General features: G+C 45.6%; 1 protein-coding gene across 1 annotated transcript in view; it reads left to right on the top strand.

The window, feature by feature from the left end:
- Nucleotides 1-2910: 2910 nt before the first annotated feature.
- Nucleotides 2911-23752, top strand: part of LOC146773018 (V-type proton ATPase catalytic subunit A-like) — a 48969-nt gene continuing 28127 nt past the window's right edge. Inside the window, exons 1-3 of the mRNA XM_085637363.1 lie at nt 2911-3413; nt 20823-20915; nt 23472-23600. Of these exons, the coding sequence (XP_085493489.1) occupies nt 20834-20915; nt 23472-23600 (211 nt within the window). The 5' untranslated portion in view covers nt 2911-3413; nt 20823-20833. The remainder of the gene's footprint in view (nt 3414-20822; nt 20916-23471; nt 23601-23752) is intronic.

Below are 23752 nucleotides of genomic sequence, written 5' to 3'. Positions count from 1 at the left end.
GTCAGGCGAGCTTGAATCCAGTGGCAAAGTGAGCAAGGGACCCACGTCTGGGCATTTCCTGCCAATTTAGGGCGAACAAAGCAAAACCAAAGGGGATGATGGATGGAGTGTTGAACATTGCAAGCACTCACCCCCAGTCAACTGATCTGAGTTTAATCCATCATTATTCTTTAGCTCACTCTGCCACCCCAGTTCAGACATGACCATATGCAAATCAGTCTGACCCTGTGCCTCATGGGAACAATCCAGCCCGAACAGCCAAGCCATGTCTTCCCTGGACCAGAAACAAGCATCCTGGGACCGGTTTCTGGCTAATCAGCCGTCATCAGCCAGGCTAGCTTGAATCCAGTGGCAAAGTGAGCAAGGGACCCACGTCTGAGCAAACCCTGCCAACTTAGGGCGAACAAAGCAAAATCAAAGGGGATGATGGACGGAGTGTTGAACATTGCAAGCACTCACCCCCAGTCAACTGATCTGGGTTTAATCCATCATCATTCTTTAGCTCACTCCACCACCCCAGTTCAGACATGACCATATGCAAACCAGTCTGACTGCAGATTGCAGCAACAAATTCTTAACCCATCGAGCTATCTTTCTGATTATGTGTACATTTCCTGTGGCTGATGTGTGAAACATTTCAAAAAGATTTGGAGGAGCTCTTTTATCTGGTCATCATTTTGCATATTCTTATCAAGGTATTCAGGTTAATAAGTGATCACTAACCAAAGTCAGTGATGCTTGCTTTGTCTTCCTTGGAAAGATGACTAGCTGAGGCGGCCATACCTGTATTATTTATTACCGGCAGCCGTGGCCGGCATGGCTCGTGGGAGGGGGGGACGGGCGAGGGGGTGGGGGTACGGGTGAGTGGTCATGAGGGGAGGGGGGTCATGCGGGGAGGGGGGATAGGGGTTAAATAATAATAAAAAAACATACCTTTCCCGGGTTCGTGTTTTCAAAGCTCTGGCTCCTGCTTTCCTGCCTCCGCAGGAGCAGGACGTACCGAAGCAGGCTTATGGGGAGGCCATTTTCTCCATGTATGCAGCCTATATGGAGAAAATGGAGAGTGTGCATGATGGGTTTGGTCGGCCCCAGAGGGCCACCAAACAGTCAGGACCCGCAACATTGGGATTGCCATTCCTCCTCTGCCCTTGAGCAGGACCGCCCACCGGCCCCCAACTAAGCCCTTCTTCTGCTTTCTCGCAGTGTGGGAAGCAGAAACATAAAATAGTATTTATATTACCATTTTATGTTTCTGCTTCTCGCACTGCGAGAAAGCAGTGGGGCGACGATCCTCCGCCCACATGGAGGAGCTGCCCCTGTGTATCCATGAGCTGTAACCGGCACAACACCTTCTGCAGCAGCTACTGTACCCGCTGAGTTGTCTTGCTAGCTTGAACTTGAAGAGGGTTCTGGATATGGCTCACGTGCACACGCTCTGCCCCAGCCTCATATAAGAGCTTTTCTATCAGGTTTTTGCAAACACAGAGTGTTTGAATATATCATCTTTCCACCAATGTTCTCCGTGGGTTCTTAAAACCTTGTAATATTATTGTCAGTGGTCGGAAGTGCAAAAACAAAAAATCATAGGAACTCTTGTGCGCAAGGGGGCGGAGTGAGTGAGCATGTGAACATGACTAAAAAAATAAAATATTCTGTAACTTTTTTCAGTCTTTCTCCTTCCGGTAACTACATCCTAAATGAAAATTAGATATAAGTTATGTTAATCAAAAGGAAATGCACTATCGCACATTATGAAACCTCTATTAGTTAATGCACTGCACCAGAGACACAGAATTAAATCCTGGTTGGTGCAGTGGAGAATAGCGACTTGTGTGTGTTTAGTGCTACAAGGTCCCAGTCTGTGACAGGAAGCACTGTGATGATGTAAGTCATTATTTTAAACTTGCATTACACATAGTATAAGATAGGCTGCTACCGAATGTCCAAAAAGGTTTAACCTCTTCAATGCCCGTGACGAGCTGGTCTCGTCATGGGCCGCGGTTGCGCTGTGCCCATGACGAGACCAGCTCGTCACAAACCCCGCCCGCTAATGAAACGGCCGGCACAGGGCGGGGAAAGGGGCGGGCACTGAAGGGGTTAAGATAAAAAGTGTTTCAAAAATATAGATGTTTTTGCAGACTATATCTAGTGCAGGATTTTTTCAATTTTCTTTTAAAAGCACTCACTTGACAGCTTAGCTGGTAGCTGCCTTAAAATACATCTCAAAAAGAATAAATGTGTGTCGTCAGGACGCTTCAAGTGATTCCATTGATTAAAGCCAGTACCAGCTTCCTACAAGGCCCAGCTTCCTACCAGGCACCCCTTACATTTGCAGATTGACCAGTTGCGCTAAATTTACATTTTTTTCAGGCAAGCAGGCACCCTGACAAGAAGGCCTGTTTAGCTGTCTGCTCCTCTGTTGGTTTCATTGCACAGGAGACTCCCTACCTTACACTGGAGCTGAAGCATTTCAGCTGTAGGAATTAACCATCTCGAAACGGTTGTCTTTTAACAAAAAGTAGGGGAACTGTTTTTCTAAAATTAAAAAAACTATGGGCACGTCGTGCCTCTCAGATCCCCTGACTTCGACCACTGGTTATTGTACTATAAGATGTGCAAGAAGAGTAGTGCCCCCAATACTACAAATCTCAGAATGCTTTAGCCAGCATCCCTAAATTCGCATAGCAAGTCAGATGTTGACTATGCACTATTGTGGCTTACAGTTTTAAGCGGGGCTCATGGGACGCAAAATAGACACAAAGAAGGGACTACATAATAAGTCGGAAGAGGCCCGAGAAGAAGGGCAGCAGTGCCAGCCCGGAGGTGTTTACTGTACACAGAGGGCTGGCAGGAGGTTTGATGTCAGTTCTGAGTCTGGTGTTTACTGTTTCTCCTTCAGGTGACCTCTTTCTTCACCCACCGCAAAGATGTCCAGGTTGGAACTGGTTGTGTCGGCAGCCAGCCTCCTGTATCCTGAGAGTGCCGGTCCATCCACCATAAACCAAAGCAAGGGGGTGGGGGGGAGGACTGCGCCATTGTACCGTGAAGGCAGAAATAGAAGTGCAGGGGGAGAGTGGCAGAGGCGAGGAGTAAGCGGAGCAGCGTCAGGAGAGAGAGAGAGAGAGAATAAGCGAGCAGAAAGAGAGGGGAACAGGGAAGTGGAGAGAAAGAGAGAGAGTGCGAAAGAGTGAGAATAGAGAAGGTGAGAGAGCCGACTAAGAAAACAGAGAAACGGGAGAGCGAGAGAGGCGTCACTTCCAAAAGAGTGTAAGAAGAGACACTTTGGAAGAGAGACAGTGGGCAAACTACTGCCTGTTAATGAGAGACCGAGGAAAGAGGAGAGAAAGAGAAGCGATATAATTCAAGGAGGGCGCAGCCAAACATACCGGAGAGAGGGGGAAACGATTTAAGAGGTAAGCTATTTCTTTTATGTAATGTGCAAAATATGCTTTTCACGTGAAAATGCGACATTTGATTCTTAAAACCGTTTCAATTATATAGAATAAAGAAAATAAGAGAGTATGCATACTTCATGTAAGGTAAAGCATTCTTCGAGACGTTTCCTAGAACATGTTAGGGGGTTAGCCAGACATTCGAAATATTTGTAGCAGTCATTGTGCCAGTTTTCACGAATAATCTCCCTTTTAGCTTTTATTTCCAACCAAAAATAGCGACACCCAACATTACATGGGGTGTAAAGAAGAAATCCCTTATGGCCATATCGTGTGATCTTGGGCAAATCGTTTTATCGAAAAGTGTTCACCATTCAAAGAAGTCGCCTACGCCCTTTATTTCCATTCGTACAAAAGATCATTTGTTCTGTTTGTGTAGAAAACCACCTGTAGCTGCTTTGGAAGAAGTTTTAAATACGCTTTTTCTTCAGGATGGGCGAGGAAGTGCAGAGGTTACATCTTTGACCCCTCGACGCTCTCAGGGAATCTTAAAGACAAGTATTTCTCACCTCAACATAGGGAGCAAAGTCCTTCAGGACTCACTGCTACCCCAGGAACTATTTTTTTCTCGTGATGTTTGTCGTTTTGTTTCTCGTGTAATTTTCAATTTTCCCTTCCTTGTACCTTTGGCGCCCACTTCTCCGGAATGTGTTGAGTTAGTGTGGAAACATACAGTGCATCGGTTCAAAAAGACCCGCGTCTATGCAGTTCCGTGGTGAATAATAGGAAACACGTGTGCCTCGATTCTTATATAGCGCTTACTCCGAACGCTCCCCCATTTCTGAATGCTCCTATTTCTTGGCCCGGAAAGCAACTGATTCCCAATACATTATTTCGTGGGTTTCCCAGGACGACAACACTTGCGGCCCCCCCGCCCCCCTGGTCCTGCTGTTCACAATTCTTTAACAGTGTCACACATTCCACTCTCTCTTCCACCTCTGACTTCAGTCTCTTGTTTGCGAACCCCTGCTCTATGGATTTAACCCAATCTGCCCTGAAGGAAACATGGGTGGAGTCCGGAGAGGGAATCTTTGCCTGGCACCTGTCACCGGTGTGACCTTGGAAAGGTCACAGTGTATATTCAGTCACAAAGCCTCTACACAACCCCCCTCTGAAATGATGATCGAAGGACATTGGACCCGATTCAGAGATCTATTTGCACTCGTACTGTATTTTTACGACTGCAAACTAGAAGCCAGATTTACTCCGATTATTATAAGAGAAGTGCATGAAATACCAGCCTTAAAACCTACCCCCTGCCCCTAGAGCAGTGCACGCTACACCATGCATAAGGCACTCTCGTGTAAGTCCCCAGGGTGGCTGTTGGCATTGCCTGTAGTGGCGGGCGAGCCCACAAATTAACAGGGAGAGCCGAGCCAAGACGAGCCTGTGGACCCGCCGAGCCCTGAAAATAGCTGGCATTTAAATCCTGCAGCAAGCTTCACGTTACAGTGAGATAGTATCATTAAAATGAAATAAAAAAGATTTCTTTGACATGCGGAAGCATTTTCACCTTAAAACATCAGATTACTTCTGTACAGCGCACCCCTGGAACTCACCTATTGGAATGTCCCCTGATATGTGACAACGAAGAAAAAATAGGCTTTATAAAATATTTGCAGAGGATCATACAATTTGGTCAAGCGGGGAAGCCAGGACTGGTCCCAGGTTTTCTGGTTTTACATTATTCAGTTCACTCACAAGATGGCTACCTCTTTCTCCGCTTTTGAACACCAAAGTTTCATGCTTTGCTTTTAACGCTGGGCGATGAGGACAGAGCGTGGGTGGAAGGCAGAAGCCACATTAGAGACTCAGTTCGTTTTGGGCTCGAGGCCCCAAGAGGACCTAGAGCTAAGCGACAGCAAGGCCTCTGTCTCGAGCCTCAACCGGCTTTCCCACCTCCACTGCCCCCTTGCATACTTGTTGCTGTGAACCTCAGTTCAAGCAGGAGGCGGTCAAGGCCCACCCAAAATTCAAGCAGAAAAAGGAAGATGGCATGCACCTGGAAGCATAGGGAACAGACTTCAGGGCGCTTTTGATTCTAATCGCACAGTATGACCAGTCCTATATCTATGACGTTTTGCGGTCCATACAGTGACTAGCTTATACAGGGCAGGGTTTTTTTTTACATTTTATTCTGAGACTTCCTGCAATGATTTTATAATGCGACAAACAGCCCCACAAGCAGTGCCTGAGTGGGGAACCAAAAGTAGCTTTAGCAAAATTGCTCAAGCCGACCCTGCTCCGTTCTCCTCTCCACGCAGTGTCTCTCTTTCCATCCATCTATTCTCTCACTCGCCTTGTCTCCTCTCCCTCTCTTTTCTCCCTCTCTGACTGTGTTCTCTCTACCTCTACCCCTCACTTTCTCAAAACCTCCTCCATGCCTTCTGTGATTTAACTCTGGGAGCTGCGATAATTGACAGATACACCAAGTGGTGTCGTGGTATTTCACAACCGGCCTCCAGGCGCTCCAGCCCAGTGGGGAAAGTCCAGCAGTGGAATGAAAGGCCAGCATGACCTTGACTACAACTCCCAGGATGCAAAGCAAAAACCTTGGATGGGGTGAGCTACTTATCCTAAGACTTGGAAAACTTGAAAGCTCTGCAGAAGTGTTCAAACAAGTTTAGTAGCCTTAACATGGAGCCCAGGTGAAAGGTGAGTAAACTGTATGGTGGGATGTGGATTTCGCTTCCCCTAACCGCACTCAGATGGAATGGTTAATTAATTATCGTATACATCCTTAATAGTGGCGTAAAGAAACTTGAGGGAGCCCCCTGCAAAGTACATGGAGGGCCCCCCACTCCGGACTCACTCAGGAGCTCTCAGGCAGGTTACTGTGCTGAGGCCCTGTTATGTTGCCGGGCCCGGCCAGTGTAGCACGGGGCCCAGGGGACAGCGTGCGGGACCTTGGGTGCTGGAGGGCAAGGAATCACTCGGAGCCAATGATGGTGATTTTACTGGTTTCACAGTCGCAGCCCAAGAGATCGTAGGCACGCGCGTAACCCTTATTTATTCTATGCGTAGAGTCACATGACTCTACGTTGCCGTCAGCGCCTGTGTCGTCACTGGCGCAACATTACATTCCTCCCCAACAACATCAAAACAACATTGGTTGCCAACACAAATCTAGAGTCCGTTCTCAGCCTAGTGCCACATCCCCGGCCAAAGTTCGGACCTCACACTAGCACCCAATAAATAAAATGAAACAGTCTTACGTTAGGTAGTCTCTCAGCCGGCAGGATGGCTCGGGATTGCCTCTCAGGCCATATTGTGACAGGCCACAGCTCTGGGAGTCTCCGCCCTCGCTGTTCTGCTGGTTGGTAGGGGCCTCAGACCTTTGGGAGTGGCCGGCATCGCTCGCCGCAGATTCATCGGCCCGGCGGTGCAGAGTTGTCATCGAGGTCTCACCCCCTCCGGCTGTCCCGGCCTTTTCGAAGGCCGGGACACAGCTCCGCTTGACCTAGACTCTTCCACTGAGCTCGTGTTGGGACAGTTTTCCTCTTGGTTGGATGATTGTCCCAGTCTTTCAGGATGATATTTCTTGAAATGTGACACATTCTGCTTTATTCTTACTCTCCCTCGAGTGGCCACAACACGGGTTCCCTGTACATGCACTACTGTCCATGGTTCCTTTTCAAAAGTCAGGCGAAATTTTCCACTAGTGACTCGGTTTTTGAGCAGCACCACGTCCCCACGTCGGAAGTTGGGCACTGTAGATCTTCGCCGAAGGCTGACATGTGCATGTGTTTTATGTTGCTGGGCATCTATTAGGCTGTCCCTAGGGGTCTCTGGCTGCCACGCCGGGTGATGAGGGATTGAGTCGGTGATTACTCGCCCCATTAGCAGGTGAGCCGGGGCTATGCCTGTTGTAGTGTGTGGCGTTTGGCGATAGCTCCTGAGAAACGTGAAGATGGCCATTTCTAAGGACTGGGCCCTGTCATGCGCAATTCTGATCACTTTGTTGAGTGTTCGCATGAATCTTTCAGCCTCCCCGTTTGCCTGGGGCCACCAGGGGGTGATTTTCCGATGGTGAATGCCAAGGGCCTGTAGGTATGACGCAAATTCTTGGGTTTGGAACGGGGACCCATTGTCCGTCCTCAGCTCCTGCATGATGCCATGGGCCGCGATGATTTTCTCAATCTTTGGTGTGATCTCCGTGGCGCTTAGTACTGACACTATTTCAACTTCAGGGTATTTGGAGTAGTCATCAATGGCTACCAAGGTGTGGCGGCCGTCCGGCAGGCTGACAAAATCAAGGCTCACTCTCGACCACGGGGTCCTCGGTCTGGGTTCTACGATGATCGGAGCAGGTCTGGGTATCTCCCCAGTTACTTGACATTCCGTGCAGGCTCGGACTGTGGCTTCCACGAGGTCATCCATCAATGGGAACCACACCTTTGTGCGGAGCCGCGCCTTTGTTTTGACCATTCCTTGATGTCCAACGTGTGCCAGGTCCACCACGCTTTGGGTCAGGGATGTCGGAATCACCAACCTGTGTCCCCTCAATAGACACCCTGTGTTGTCTTCGGTGAGTTCATCTCTGACGTGATACAAACTGTCCATCACCCTTTGTGCCGAGGCTGTTAGACTTTTCCATTCCTCCTTGGCTCTGTGTCAGCTGTTGCTCTGGATGGCTGCTTTGGCACGCTGTATACATTCATCTTGAATCGTTGCATTCCGCAGTCGTTCCATGGAAATTGGTATGGGGCATGATCGGGCGGTGACACACCTGACATACTCTTCGGTGTCTGCTGCGTCCTCCATTTCCTGCACCGTGGCCTTCCGAGGATGCCGGGACAGGTAGTCCGCTGGGTTTTTGGACCCAGGCTGATACTCCACCTTACAGTTGTAGTTTTGGAGCTGCAGCATCCACTTTTCAATCCGTGGTGGTGGTTTGGTCGAGGTTCCTGAGAACAGGGCCACTAGCGGCTTCTGATCTGTCGCGACTACGAAAGGCTTCCCGTAGATGTACAAGTGGAAGTGGTGACACCCCCAGTGAATGGCGATGGCTTCCTTCTCTATTTGCGAATACCTTTGTTCTGTTTCGGTGAGGGACCTGTTGGCGAACGCCACGGGGGCCCACTCTTCCTGAGAGTTCCTTCTTTGGAGGAGGACTGCTCCTAGCCCTACAGGGCCAGTGTCCACTGCTACTAGTGTCACACTTCCATGTGATGGATTCCTTAGTCAGCTCCCCACTTCCATGTGATGGATTCCTTAGTCAGCTCCCTCAGTGGTGATGTCAATTTGGCCAAGTCTGGGATGAATCTCCCACAGTAATTGACCATACCCAGGAAACTGCAGACTTCTGTGACGTTGGTGGGAGCGGCGGCCTCTTTGACGTCCCGAACCTTCTCTGGGTCTGGGTTGACCCCTTCGGTGGAGAATGTGTAGCCAAAGAATTGTAGTTTCTTGCATAAGAACTCGCACTTTTCCCGGTGAAGGGTGAGGCCCGCTTCCCGTAACCGGCGTAGCACTTGAAGAAGACGTTCTTGGGTGGTTTTGGCATGTATCATTATATCATCGCTGACATTGATGACACCGGGAATGTCCGCAATCAACTCCTGTATCACATTTTGAAATACCTCTGCGGCGCTGGACACTCCAAAACTCAGTCTGGTGTACCTCCTGAGTCCCACATGTGTTGAGAACGTGGTGATGTTGCGGGAGGCCTCGTCCAGCACCAGTTGATGATATCCGGACCTCAGATCCAGTTTTGAAAACCAGCGAGCTTCCGCCATTTCTCCAATGAGGTCGTATATCGTGGGAGTGATGTGACGTTCCCGCTTGATCGGGACATTGGGGAGTCTCATGTCGATGCAGATTCTCACCGCGCCCGGCTGTTTGGGCTTTCGCGCGACGACGATCGGGGACACCCACGGAGTGGGACCAGATACCTTCTCAATTATCCCTGTGGCCTCCAGCTTCTTGAGCTCCTCTTCGACCAGGGGCCTCAGGTGGAACGCTATTCGCCGGTGTCTTAGGGCGACGGGCTGGACCGTTGGATCGATATGAAGGTAGATTTCCTTCCCCTTAAACTTCCCTATTCCTTGAAAAACTTCTGCGAATTCTGCAAGGATGTGTTGGAGTGACTCTTGATGTACTCCGAAGGCAAATGTTACTACTCCCAGGTCCTCAGCCGCTCGGCACCCCAGAAGCATCCCCTGGCCGTCCTCGGTGACATAGACATTGGTTGTGATGGATTTTGAACCATGTGCGACGGTAGTCCGGAACCGTCCGGATCTTCAAAGGAGCATCTTGCCCGTAAGCGAATACGGTGATGGTCGATGGGTGGAGAGCCGGTCATGGATCCATGGTGCTGTGTAGGGTTGAGGCCATGATGTTGATGGTGGCCCCTGTGTCTACTACAGCAGTGACCTCCTGGGATCCTACCCGGATGCTGCATTGAGGTAGGCGTCTTGACTATCTGGTGGCAGTGCCGATCATATGGACTTTGTGCACCACCCTCTCCTCCTCCTCATCATCGTCCATGTCACTGGGTGCTGGTTCTTCTTCTTTGAGAGTGTTCGCTACCTGGTGAGGATTGCGATACTTCTTTGACCTACACACTTTTTCGAAGTGGTTAAATCGCCCACATCCTGAGCATCTTTTGCCTTTCGCGGGGCATTCAGCCGCCATGTGCGGTGGACCCCCACAGTATCCGCATGACTTGGTTTGTCCCGGAGAGGGTGTTCCTGGTCCTTTCCTGTTCCACCTCCGCGGAGGTTTGGTCGTTACCGCGTTTACTGGTTCCGACTTCACTGGTGTTTGGAGAGCAGCCTCCATGTGCGCCGCCCGCGCTTTCGACAATTCTTTGGTCCGTCCTAGGGTCAGTATTTCCGCTAGGGGCTTGCCGGTCTCTTCTAGTATACGTTCTCGCAATTTGGCCGACGCACATCCTTGGATTATCTGTCCCCTAATTTCTTCGGTTTCATCGCGAAATCCACAGGTGGTCACTAGATTCTTTAGTCGTGCGTGATACATGTCTAACGATTCCTCCGGAAGTTGGCGCGCTTGCCGAAAGATGAACCTCTCATAGTCCTGATTGGCCATGGGCTCGAAGTGTTCGTTGAGGGCATTTGGCGTATGGTGGCTCTTTGGGGTGACCTCAACTATCGTTTTGACGATATTGTGTATATCTTTGCCTCCCAGGTGGATCAGCATTGCCCGCTTCTGGTCTTTATGGACCTTGGTGGCCTCAAAGAAGATACGCAAACGGTCTACCCAGTCCTTCCATCTGGCCGCTAACGCCGATGGCGACCCTTCCACTGTAAACGGCTCAATGGGTGGTATGGTGGCCATTGTTCTATTGTGTGTTGTTGCCCGGGTCCCTCCTGACCTTTATGGCCTTGACGTGTTGGGCACGAGCTTGCAGCTCCAGTACCCGTGGGCTGGCCTTCTCTGGGTGGCTCGAGCTGTTTACCCGCTTCTGATGGGAACCTTGCCTGGTGTGTCCTTCGTCCCCCTTTAATGCTGGGTGTTGCTACGACATAGGGGTGTGGGCCTGCTTGAAGATGGTGAGCCTGCTCCTGTGTTTGTTCCTTTTCTTTCCTGTGTGTGGGCCTGTATTTTGTTTGTGCTTGTCCTCCACCACCCCACACAGCAGAGGTACTTACAGACAGTTGCAGGCAGACCTCTGCCCGGACACTGACGAACCCACCACGTGTTCTCCCTCCGTGAGGCCCGAGGCGATCAGCTGCGCCATCGGCAGCAAGGCCTGGACCACGTGGGTAGAGGGGTTGTGCTCCGGTCCGTCCCTGCCAGTCACGGGGCATAAACTCCGCAGATCACACGCACGGATAGCAGCGGGTGCGCCGCGCCGCACTCCAATGGGGCCCCTGACGACCAACGCGCACTGGGGCACAAGCGCCGCGAGCGAAGGACAGCGCTCGCGGCCGCCAAACCAGCGCTCGAGTCACACAAGGGCACGCCCACCCTCGTCGCCAGTTTGTTATGTTGCCGGGCCCGGCCAGTGTTGCGCGGGCCCAGGGGACAGCGTGCGGAACCTTGGGTGCTGGAGGGCAAGGAATCACTCGGAGCCAATGGTGGTGATTTTACTGGTTTCACGGTCGCAGCCCAAGAGAGCGTACGCACGCGCGTAACCCTTATTTATTCTACGCGTAGAGTCACATGACTCTACGTTGCCGTCAGCGCCTGTGTCGTCACTGGCACAACATTACAAGGGCCCCCCTGGAGCTTGGGGGCTCTGGGGGGGGGGGGCTTTGTTACGCTACTTTGATGAAGGAAACCCCAGGAGGCAGGTCTTCTCCATCTGCGCATCCAGGCTCTGGAACAGCATTCCCACTGGCATGCATCAGAAGCGTACCAGCCCTCCCGGGAGTCAGGAAGGAGCTGCAAATACATACATTTGAGGAATATTACACCCCTACGGACTAAGGAATCTGCCACTTGCTACTTGCTACATTGCACCGGTTCTTAGGCCTTACCCATGTCCAATGCGTCATTGTTTCCCATGTGAGTTTGCCCTGCACCAGTACCAAGACATACATATGCAAATACCTGTTTACATTTAACAAGTCCCCACGTCGTATAAGGAAACCCCATTTTTTCACCACCATCCGCCTTTATCAGCTGCCCCACGGTGTGGTTCTTTGTGGCATAGTCTTCATCATGGCCACTCTGATCTTGCTCGAGACTGACAAATCACTGAGCATAGATTTCATGTTTCTAGGCGGATGCATTAGTAGCTTTCCAGTGCAGGCATTCTGAGGGTTAGAGGATGCCATCAGAACCACAAGTACCAGAATTCCAACAAAAATCCTGCTCAAGATTAGCTAGTCACACATGGACCTGGGAAACCTGAGAGCGGTGAACAAGTACACAGTAAACAGAAACATAGGATGAGAAACCCCAAGCATAACAAACAATATAAAAGAACAGCAGATCACAGGAAAGTTTAAAAATAACTTTACAACTAAGGTAACTGCTGCCAAAGGCTGATGGGTGATTGCTTGTGTCAGTGGCAGTCAACTTTGCATGCAAGGAATTTTGAGCCTACACTCGAAAACGAAAAAACGAGTTCCAGAATGCAATAGGCGGTTGACAAAAAGGTGAGCTTGAGTTAAGGTAGCACGTGCGTCCGCTTAGCAGCTATAAACACGCCAGCATAAGCCAGATCCCTTGCTCGACAGCAATTTCTGGAACCACTCAACATAGTTTGCACGGAGGGTCATCATTTTGCATTATGTGCTGTTTAGTCATCTCTACATGCTTCTCCTCTCCACTCCCATCCCTGCGAAAACACAACATGCTTGGTTGGGGCAGTCCAGTTCGCTCCCGCTGAGTGTTTACAGAACGCTCTCTGCCTGTCTCTCTGCGCCCTGATTTAAATCTCTGAACGCTGGGTGGCGCTCTCGCCATGTTATTCGGTAAATAAACTGAGTTATGAGTTTCAACCTCTATTTTTAGCAAGTGGGTCGTATTCACCGTGACAAGAGCTTAATTTCAGTCTGTGCTTAAATTTAGTATGTGGATGCATTGCAGGGTGGCCTACCAGCACTCTGTTTTTTTGGTGAAAAGAACATATTTTTCTATCATTAGACTTTTTGACCCAGACCAAGAGAGAAAAAGTCGGAAAAGGTGTAAAAAGAGTTAGAGAATGACGGAACACAGTGACAAATTGAGAAAGAGGGGATGGAAAAGAACTTGGAAGAGCGAGATGCAAGAGCGAGGGAATGTTTGGTGGTGGATCAAAGCAGTTACAAGACTAGACAGGTTTTGGCATTCGGCCACTCCAATATTCAGGGACGTTGGCTGTGGACTTCTGAGAAAAAGGTTGGGGACATTAGCACTCAATACAGTCCTGCCAAGTACCACACTTTAGGCGTTTGACGCGTTTCAGTGTGGTGATCCACATCACTGCACTGAAATGGAAAGTCACGCATTTATAGCGCTTCCTCACAGGGCTGGACTGGCCGTTGCGGGCACCGGGCGTTTTCCCGGAGGGCCGCCAGGGTGGTGGCCGGTTTTGGGCCCCAGGGGGGCCATTTTTGTGACCGGGGGCCAGCAATATCAGCCCCCGTAACAAAATCGTCCGAAACCAGCCCTTGCAAACAGCTAGGCCGCAACCCCTCAGCCCCCCAGGGGGGCCAGCCAAGCAGTTTGCCAGGGCCGGTTTCGGTTCCCAGTCCAGCCCTGCCTCCTCATCTGACATGCTGGAGCGCTGTTAGCACCACTGTCAGGAAGCTGGCTGCAGCGCGCGAATCGCGCTGTATGGGGCAGGATGGGGGCGGCTGACTCAGCTTGCTCGGGAGTGGCTTAGGCAGACAGGCTGAAGCTACAGTGTAACAAAATTAGTTAATTGACCCACCGGGGCTGCGCCGGGGTATTCAGATTCTCTGTGATTGTTCATGTCACATGACGAGTGAGACAGCCCGGAGCCGACAGACACTCTCATGGGTGATTGAAATATTGGCGAGTCGGCCCAGCCGCACAGACACTAGTTTGAGTTAGTCAGCACACCTGCTGCTGCTAGCACCGCCGACTGGGTGTTTTTGACTCTTACTGTCTGTGCAATCAATATATGTGACACTATCGGCCCGCAGTGGCGGGCTGACCCTCTTACAAATTAAGCATAGCCAGCAAGCCTTGCTTTTTAGTCAATAACACTTTACGTTTTGCAGACTTACAAATATACAACTACAACTCCAAGCACAACAAGTATTGGCAAAGCCAATTGTTCTGGCATTGGATGCCAGTATATTGGCTTTGCCAATGTTTTTAAAAATGATTTGGCAAACCTTTGTAACAAAATATATGAAAAAAGTTGGGAGGTCGCTGCCTTCCCCAGTCCCCTGCGCCCCTGTGACCAGTCTTTGGGAGAGAGCTGGGCGGCCATTCTGTGGTGGAGTAAGCCCATGGCCGCCCTCCGTTGGCCGACCGCTGGATGTCTGCACATAGCCTCCGGTCCTAATGTCCTGCACACCCCATTGTCTTGCCGGAGAAGATGGGATTCAACGGGGCTCTCCGACTCTTCCTCTCTGCTCACCTACACGTCGTTGATCTCCTGGGGCGGGTGAAGGTCGAGAGCAGCTATGTTAAAGAGAATGAGGCAGCCATGATGTCCCCACCCCTGCACTCCTCAGCTACGAGCCTCCCGCGGGACTGAACTGGCCCCAGTGCTGTTAACCATTCTCAAGTACCCAGGAGCATTGATGCAACAGGGACAACAAGCATGGAGGACAATCTGGCCATCACCAGCTCAGGGATCCCACCAGGCCCAAGATCACTGCCCATGAGTGCAACAACACCCTGTATGCCGGGCTGAAAGCAAGAACCCCAGCAATGGCGAGAAGATCATGCTGTGGAAATCTGTAATATATATTTGTCCAACCCTAATCGCTTCAACTTTCCCTAAAATGTAACCTTGAGTGAATTTGCAACTTGTATATGTGTAACTCTAACCGCTAGTATCTGTAGTAGACTTATGTACTTACTACCATTCTTATGTGAATTTAGAGTTCATTTGTTTGTATATTTTATGTAATTCATGTACTCTGAAGTCCTTATGTAATGTAACTGGTTCTATTTTAAAGCGCTCTGGCACCTTCAGGTAAAGTTCATGCCATATAAAACCGCATAGATAAAAAAAGATTGCCACATGTGCATTCAATGAGGTGCATGCACAGGGGCCATCACTGAATATTTTTGTTCTGTAGGTAAAGGGGTGATGGGTCCTGATCCCTTTTTAGCCGTTGGATAATGAGCAAAATATTAAATAATTTGTTGTGTTACTTGTCACTGACAGGGGGATACCCCTAGCCCCCTAAATTTGAACGAGTTCCAAGGTGGGTGTCAGGGCAAGTAAATAATAATCGTAGTATTTTAGGAATAATTCCAATAAGCTTGAGTCATTGTAAAATTTTTTTTTTATAGGTGTTGTCACTCATTAAAGAAAAAATAAGTTGGTGTGCAAGGAAGTAACAGTCAGCCAACACATGTTTCGTCCCATTGCACGGCCATCCGGCCCAGGGCTTCCTCAGGGCGTGTTCGAGTATCTAAGAGAATGTAATCGTCGTTTGGCAAATTAAGTCCTTCTTCAATCTTATAAATCTCGGCGTAATGCCATGATGGTTCGATCGGACAGGAGTGAATATTTTTCTAATGAGGGTTTACAAAAACGTTCATAGATGACTGCTCCAACATATGCCTTTGCGTGCATGTGCACACTCTTGCCATTTTAGAGTGGGATGGAACCTAGGGCCTCATTTATGAAAAGTGACGCATCGCAGCGTGAAAACAGCGATGCATCACTTTTCATTGCGCCCTCTTTGTGACATGCTGGATGCGTCATATTTACAGTATGATGCATCATGTCGCAAGTAGTTACAGATACGTAAGTATTTCTGACGTATCTGTAGGTGCAAAAATGACGCATTGCTGGAGTGTGTCACAAAAGTGACGCAACTCCAGCAATGGATCATTTCACATGGGCAAGTCCCGTTTCAAATGTGCCTGCATCAGTCTTACGCCTGCTGTGAGGCAGGCATAAGATATTGACGCATTTGCGTCCTAGAAGTGGCGCAGTGAAATCTCATAGACTTCAGTCTGTCACTTCTACGAGGCTTACTTGCGTGGGAACGCCCCCCGCATACATTTAATGTAGCGCAGGGGTTTACAAATTGACGCATCTGCTTCGATGCATCACTTTGTAAATAGGCCGCAACAGGGGGCATGTTTTACGCAGCCGATGCGTCACAAAAAGTGACGCAAGGGCAGTGAAAAACTGTCGCAAGGCCTCATAATTAAGGCCTAGGATGTGGTGCACTACAAGTGGAGGGGAACTGGGGAATGGTTGGGCCCGCACACATGAAAAATACATAATTTGTTTTTGCTTGTTTAAAAAGCACTTTGGTCGACCAGTCACTGTCAGTGGTATGGATGACTTTCTCTGTGGGTGACAACATTGTGTTTGGGCAGAATTTGGGCACTTAACTCAGAAAGGAGCAATTGACGGAAGTGGGCTGATGCGCTGCCTCATGCTGTGTGCTGTGGTGGGTGGAAGTGAAATGTGACTGACACTACATAAGATCCAGGGATTAAGAGGGCCATTGCAAGTCTATTATGTGTATATTTTTTGTAAAATCAAACGGTCCTGGTTAACGTCAGACATAAAAAGCATTCCTGTTTAAATATCAAAAACTGGTCATCCAAGAAATTGGGACAAATGAGAAGTGTCTCACTGTTTTTACTTTACTAAAATACATTTTAAATTAGGGATATTCAAATTCTCTTTAAATCATGAAAGTGAACGTTTACTGGGGTTTCTCACTGTTTTCTATTTATGTTAGTTTACCATGTCTAAGTACCACACACTGTGAGAATTGAAGCATTTCTAGGCACTTTGCTTTTACATTGTACCATGAGAGTTTGTATATATACCCACACACAAACACACACGCGCGCGCATACACAGACACACACACACACTCACATAAATTCAGGCGTAAATATAACTTTACAACAACATTAATTTTTTATGATTCCTGTCAATCATAAATGTGTTCACTTCTATGGGTTTCTCTGGTACGAGTTTGAAGAAATGTTCAGTAGAAAATCCCACTGGTGTGTTCGGGAATGGACCACCCCCTATATGTATGAGTTATGTATGTGAAGGGTTTTCTCCAAACACCATTCCTTTTATTACCATATCATAACATGTGTATTTGTGAAGCGCACGTTCATCCAACAGAGTATCTTGGCGCTGAATAACAAATGTTTATTGATACCCAACTCAATGGTATTAATTTCATCGACCTCAGAAGGATTAAAGGCAGAGTGGACCCACCAGGATTGAACCTGTGACCATGAGGGGGAACACAGACCCCTACAGTGGACGGTTTAGTCCACTAAGCCACCAGACCCTTTTCACATTTCCTTGTTCATGGTTGCTTCCTTTCACTCTTCCTTCCTTTCTTATTCCCTCGGCGTATAAGGCCGTTAGGTCAAGTGGCCACCTCCAATGTAGCTACTAAAGCGAGGAGAGGGAGGATGCATCAAACAGTATAAACAGTATATTCAGATCCATTCCTGTTGACAAATCACTTTTAGGATTCTGGGTCGATATGGCCGACATGTAGATTGCATCAATTTAGAGATTCACTTTGGATAGGAACTCAATGGTGCCTTCGTTGTTGGGTTACACTGGTAACAATCAATTACAAAACCTCTCTAAATGCCTAAACTGTCTTTCACAATGAATTGGTATGAGGACCGTGAACACGCTGGCAAACTACTGGCCTGGTCTGTAAAGAAAAATCTCAATAATGCCACGGTAAAGTCTGTCTTTGATGACGAGACAGGCCAAAATGTCCATTAGACTGACGAGATTAATAAGGTTTTTTATCACACCATGATAACATTTATACAGCTTTAATACCCACACTATCAGAGGAAATCAACCAATTTATTTATACAATTTCTCCACCCCTTTTAATATCCCTGCAGAAAGCCCAGTTGATAGCACCAATATCAGAGATGGAGATTCGTGTGGCTGTATAAAACACACCTAGCGGCAAAGCCTGTGGCATTGATGGAATACCCATTGAATTCTATAACTTTTTTTGCCACAGTTAACAAATGTATTACTCTCTTTATATAATACAATCTTGGAAGGTTGCCATATCCCAAAGACATTATTGGAAGCAGTTATAGTCAGCTTTTAAAAAAAGGGGAAGCTCCCGGATACACCTAGATCTTATCGGCCTATTGGTTTACTAAATAACGATTACAAATTCTTCATGAAAATCATGGCAATAAGAATTACCTTAGTCGCTGCACGTCTGGTTCATGAGGACCAATGTGGTTTTTTACCAGAAAGCTTTCTCACCAACAATACAAACTTTTTAGTTCATGCCATCGATTTTTTTCAAATACTAATACGAAAGCAGCAATTATTATGATTGATGCAGAAAAAGCCTTTGATCTGGTCAAATGTAATATTCTTTTTTGCGATGTTAAAAAAGTTGGATTTTCTCCTAGACTTTGTAGATTTACTTAAGAAATTATATGGTAAAGGCCAGGCAAAAATAATAATTAACTCTAACTCTGCTGGTATAGTTGAGATACAAAGAGGAATCCGGCAAGGCTGCCCTATGTCCCCCGTTTTATTTGCTTTATATAAGGAACCATTTGCAAATCTGATACGCCAAAACCCCTTAATCAAGCCACCAATAATAGGGGCACCCACATTTAAATTATTTGCAGATGATCTAATCCTTTATCTCGAGGCAGAAACGACAAATATCAAACAAACGTTCAACACGATTGAAACATTTTCCAACTTAGGAGGGTATAAAATCAATGACAGTAAATCTGAGATTCTATTATTTAATTGCCATGACCAGATTCAGACTCGGGTGGCAAAAAAAAACCCTGTTCGATACTTAGGTATCTGGGTCTCACACGATTTTTCTCAGCTCTTCGCACTTAATTATACCACAACGCTTAATAAGCTTAGGAATATCTTAAATAGCTGGCATAATTTACCCTTATCTATAATTGGAAGAGCCACATTAATAAAAAAGATGGTACTTCGGCTATTTATTTTTATTTTCTCGAATGCCCTTATCAAAATTCCACATAATTACTTTTTAGAAATAGATCAATTAGTGCGGAAATGTATCTGGGCAGGGAAGAAATCACACACAAAATTAATAACATTGCTGTATAGTCCTGAAGAAGGTGGTTTAGGGCTCCCACACATTCAAAAATACTTCCAGGCCGCCTTCTTAGACTGGTGTGGATGTGTAACATCAGCTCACGATCATGGGCCCAATTTTTATCTTCACCAAATTTTGTTGGAAAAAAATATAGATCTAAAACCCTTTATCAAAATTCCCAAGCTACCCAAATGCTACAGATATAAGACTTTCTGGATAATTCATGATAGACCTAAGTAATTTAAGGAAGAATATCAATTTACACCTTTACATCCAGAAACTCAACTAATACACTGCAGGGAACTAGGAGCTGCAATCGATACACAGACATTGAAAAGATGGTAAAGGTTGGGAATCTATCAAATAAAAGGTCTAGTAGTACAAGGAGTGATGAAGTCATGGGAACAAATCAGACAAGACAAAACAGAAGCAGTTTCGACCCTAGAATCTTCCTACCTCCAAATCTCGAGTCTAGTTAAAAAGCTATGGCTCCCTGAGGGCTCACTTCCCGCAACCGTTACCCATGCACTATATGTCAAACAAATGTTGGGAATTGGGAACTGGTATAATTTCCTCCAGCAACAAATTTATGATCAAATAGTCCCGAGAGCCCTTTCAAAAATACAGGAGACCACAAGGTGTCACATTGAAACAGCCCAATGGACGGACTGCAATAATGGTCCATCAAGGCCATTCGCGGGGCAAATGTTATACATATGGCACTCTTCTTCAAATGGCAATTATACTACACCCGCACAAAATATTCCCAGAAATGTCGTCGGGTTGTTTGTCCTGGAAGTAATTATCAAGGAGGAGACTGGCTTCATATGTGCTTCTCTTGTCCTAAACTAACCGACTACTGGAATAGGGTCTTTCGTTCGGTTAGTTGGCAACTCAAACAGAACATAGACCACAATCCTATAGCTATTTTATTCGGGATCCCGAATCCAACTTTAACGGTGCGACAAAAACAATTTGTTTTTAATGCTTTTTTAATAGCTAGATCTTTGATTTTACAAAATTGGAAATCACCGGATTCACCTAAATTCGCACAATGGATAATCAAAATGAGAAGCACAAAAGAAAGAGAAAAACTATATTTCCTTTGAATAGAGGCTATTCATAAATGTTTACAAATATGGTGGGCAGAATAGAATTAAATATTTGTAGACACTAAAATAAAAACATAAGGTGAATAAATGGACAAGGAAAACTGGCAACAACAATAACAATTCATTATACATGTCATTACAGTCTATTTATCGTACTTTACATATATTTTATAGACATAGATAATTAGCAGTAGCAACAAAAATCTTGAATATATTATGTATGCCAGTACGTTATACTTTTTTATTACATTAAAAAAAAAATATACCCGAATATAGATGTCCATTCCAAAGCATTCAAGAATTTCAATGTACATTATTATTTACCGTATTCGAATCATGAATTGTTGTTGAGATTCTACTCTATCCTTTTTTTACAGCATGGGTCTTTGATTGATTGAATAAAGAAAAAAAAGAGTTGTGTTTGTGAAAATATATTTTAGACAAAACCCCTGTTTGAAATTGTGTTCCGGCAGTCTTTGAAACTAAGTTATGCTGACAAAAAAAGTTGGGTGGGTGGAAATATTTAACAGGGTTAAAAATAAGAGCATCAATTCTAGTCAGGTTTTTCAATTTCTTTGAAGGTACAGCTATTATGGATTTTTCCAAACTCGCCAAGATTGAAAATGAAGAGAAAGAAAGTATGGTGGGATATGTCCATGGGGTATCCGGTCCAGGTAAGTAAAGTATAAACAGCTTACATTAGCAAAGTTGCATGTGAACAGATTTATGAATTAATTGTTGACTTAATACTACTCTTGAGGTCCTATCTAAAATGTTATTAGAACAGTGCCTGGAAGACAGAACATGTCAAGCGAATGAAATAAAGTTTTGGAAACAACAACGTTTTAGTTGAATTGTTAGTAAAACATGAGGATCAAATGGCCAGAAAATAAAAAATATTATTGTGTTAAATTATTCATTCAATTGAAGAAACACATGAGAGTCTTGAACATCAAGACATTCCTGTCCAGGGTGGGGGTATTGTTGAAAAATCATTTCTTGTAAACTCAGTACAATTCCCTAATATTTTGTAATACCATGGATTTGATCAGATGTCCATAAGTCCACACATAGACAGGACTATCATGAGGCATCTGTACACCTTCTGAGACTAACGCAATTCTAGGAATCAGTATGATTAGATTTGATTATTGTAGAAAAATGCAAATAATAATTCTGAAATCTAAAAAATAATGTATGAAACTCAAAAATGTAACTTATTTGAATTACATTAAATACACTGAACCATGAGACAAATTCAGTGTACAACCAAACAATACAAATCTACAATTACAAGGTAAAAACATAAATCAAAATAAGGAAAACTGGAAAGTGACCCAGTATTATAAAGCATAGGAGCTAGAAAATATTCCTATCAGTTTGCCGAAATATGAACCTATGTGGGCTGGAATGTTTATTATCTGGCATGATACTTAAAACAAATATCTTGAAATGGTTTATAGAATTGTTGTAACCTCAGCAAATCCATGTTCTTTTCTGTAGCTTGTTGAAAATCATGTTTCCTTTTTCCACAATTTCAATATCATGTCCCATCTTTTGGCTGTTTTGGGCATTACACAAAAGTCTTAGAAAAATCATCATTTTGGAAATTCCTAAAGGATAAGGGTAGTGTCTATCTTCTATGGTGCAAAGCCTCTTAGGATAGCTTTGGGTGCAACTTGTGTGCATGGATTACATTTACCCAAACTTGTGCACAAAAAGATACATTATTTCCACAACTTGTCAATACCCTCAAATACATGGAACCCACATAATTTATGAACAGATTGAAACACAGTCAATTGCAGTTTTTAAATTTTTTATTTAACACAATTATTATTCAGTTTCAGAGTTTGCAAATGCAGGTTACATTGCATATTGGTCATTTTTATAATATAGTATAGGTATTAGACAAACGTCCCATGTAGCATTACATATACTTTGTTCCTCTGCAAAACATTCCAGTATTAGTGTAACTGATTAAGGTCTATTGCAGGGTAACTTTTAAAAAGCTAAGAAGTACCTAATTCAGTCTTCTGGTCACAGTTAACAAGCCAACCTGCTGTGGGTTTGTTTCTTAAGTTTTGCATATTCGAGGCGATAAATCAAAAACACTGTGTATGCTTTAGATTTAAAATCAGTTGTCAAATTTAAAAATTATGAATCCCATTTTCTCCTTTTAGTCATCAGGCATACAATATCCAGTAAATGTTCTTCTACACTCCAAGGAGCTCATCTTAACAGTGGGATGGAAGAAGCGGGTTTTCTAGAGCATAGTACCCTAAGTAAAAGTTGGTCAAGGATGTTAACACTCGTTTAGAGGTCCTCCAAGAGCAAATATGGTTAACATCTGGGAATAGCCCTTGATGTTTGGCTTCAAAGCCAGGAAGCAAGGAAAACCGCATATATTAACAAGTTCTCATAGTAGAATACAGATTTGCAATAGTAAATGCTTTTCTGCTGGTGCAAAATGCTACATTTCTCTGCAATAAAGATTTCACTCAAATTGCCTTCCTTATCCTGGCCAACTCCTGCATTTGACACTAGTACTCAAACTCTCTCGATTACAACTCTTCTTTTAGTATGCTTAGATTGTATTTAAACTGATCCATCCATTTTATTTAAAATGGGTATTACAATTCTCCCTCCAAAAAACTGTGTAGTTAAAAAGTCTCCTTACCTTTATTGAGGGATTTCAACCCAGAATCAATGCACAAACAAATTCTTTGGGTACCCACTTTGCAGCTTTTCCTTATCTCAAGACGTGGATTCATATATTTTCCAAAAGGGTGACCTGAAATGGTATGCACACAATATTTCAATGGGAATGCGTCCTTTGTCCTGCACATTATAGAGGATTGATTTCTCAATCTTTTTGCTCATGACGTTATTGGTGATGCCAGGTTTTATGTAATTAAATCAAGTGACCAATTATCAGAACCATGTTTTCTCCAATTAAAGTAGATCAGGAATATTAAATCTTCAACCCCTCTACGTCAATAGCTCCAACTTTTATTTAATAGCAAATATTGCTTTAATAACGAACAGCCTTGTACAGACCTCTTTTTGTATTGTGTAAATAACATTGTGTTACCCTAACTCCAGTCAGTGTACGAGTGTAGAGCATTGTCAATTTCCAACAGACAGGTCACTTATTGACTTAAAGATGGGATGTTGTTGACTATGAGATTGGTGTGGCTCCCAAATAATAACCTTGCATCTCTTCTTAGTGGTGATTGCGTGTGAAATGGCGGGAGCAGCCATGTATGAACTGGTGCGTGTGGGCCACTCAGAGCTGGTGGGGGAGATCATCCGACTGGAGGCCGATCTGGCCACCATCCAAGTCTACGAAGAAACCTGTATCCTTCAGCAGAGTTACTAAATTTCCCTCTTCTGGTCATGTCTTACTGATCATCATGCTCCATGTCTGAAGAAACACGCTATGGCTAACTTTTACAAGGTGTTGGTTGAAAAGGTTGCATGAATATCTCAAAGTTTTCTTACCAGGGGT

Source organism: Triturus cristatus, chromosome 12 (assembly GCF_964204655.1).
Source record: "Triturus cristatus chromosome 12, aTriCri1.1, whole genome shotgun sequence".
Classification (NCBI taxonomy): Eukaryota; Metazoa; Chordata; class Amphibia; order Caudata; family Salamandridae; genus Triturus; species Triturus cristatus.
The sequence above is the reverse complement of the archived record's forward strand: the minus strand, read 5'-3'. Positions and strand labels throughout refer to the sequence as shown.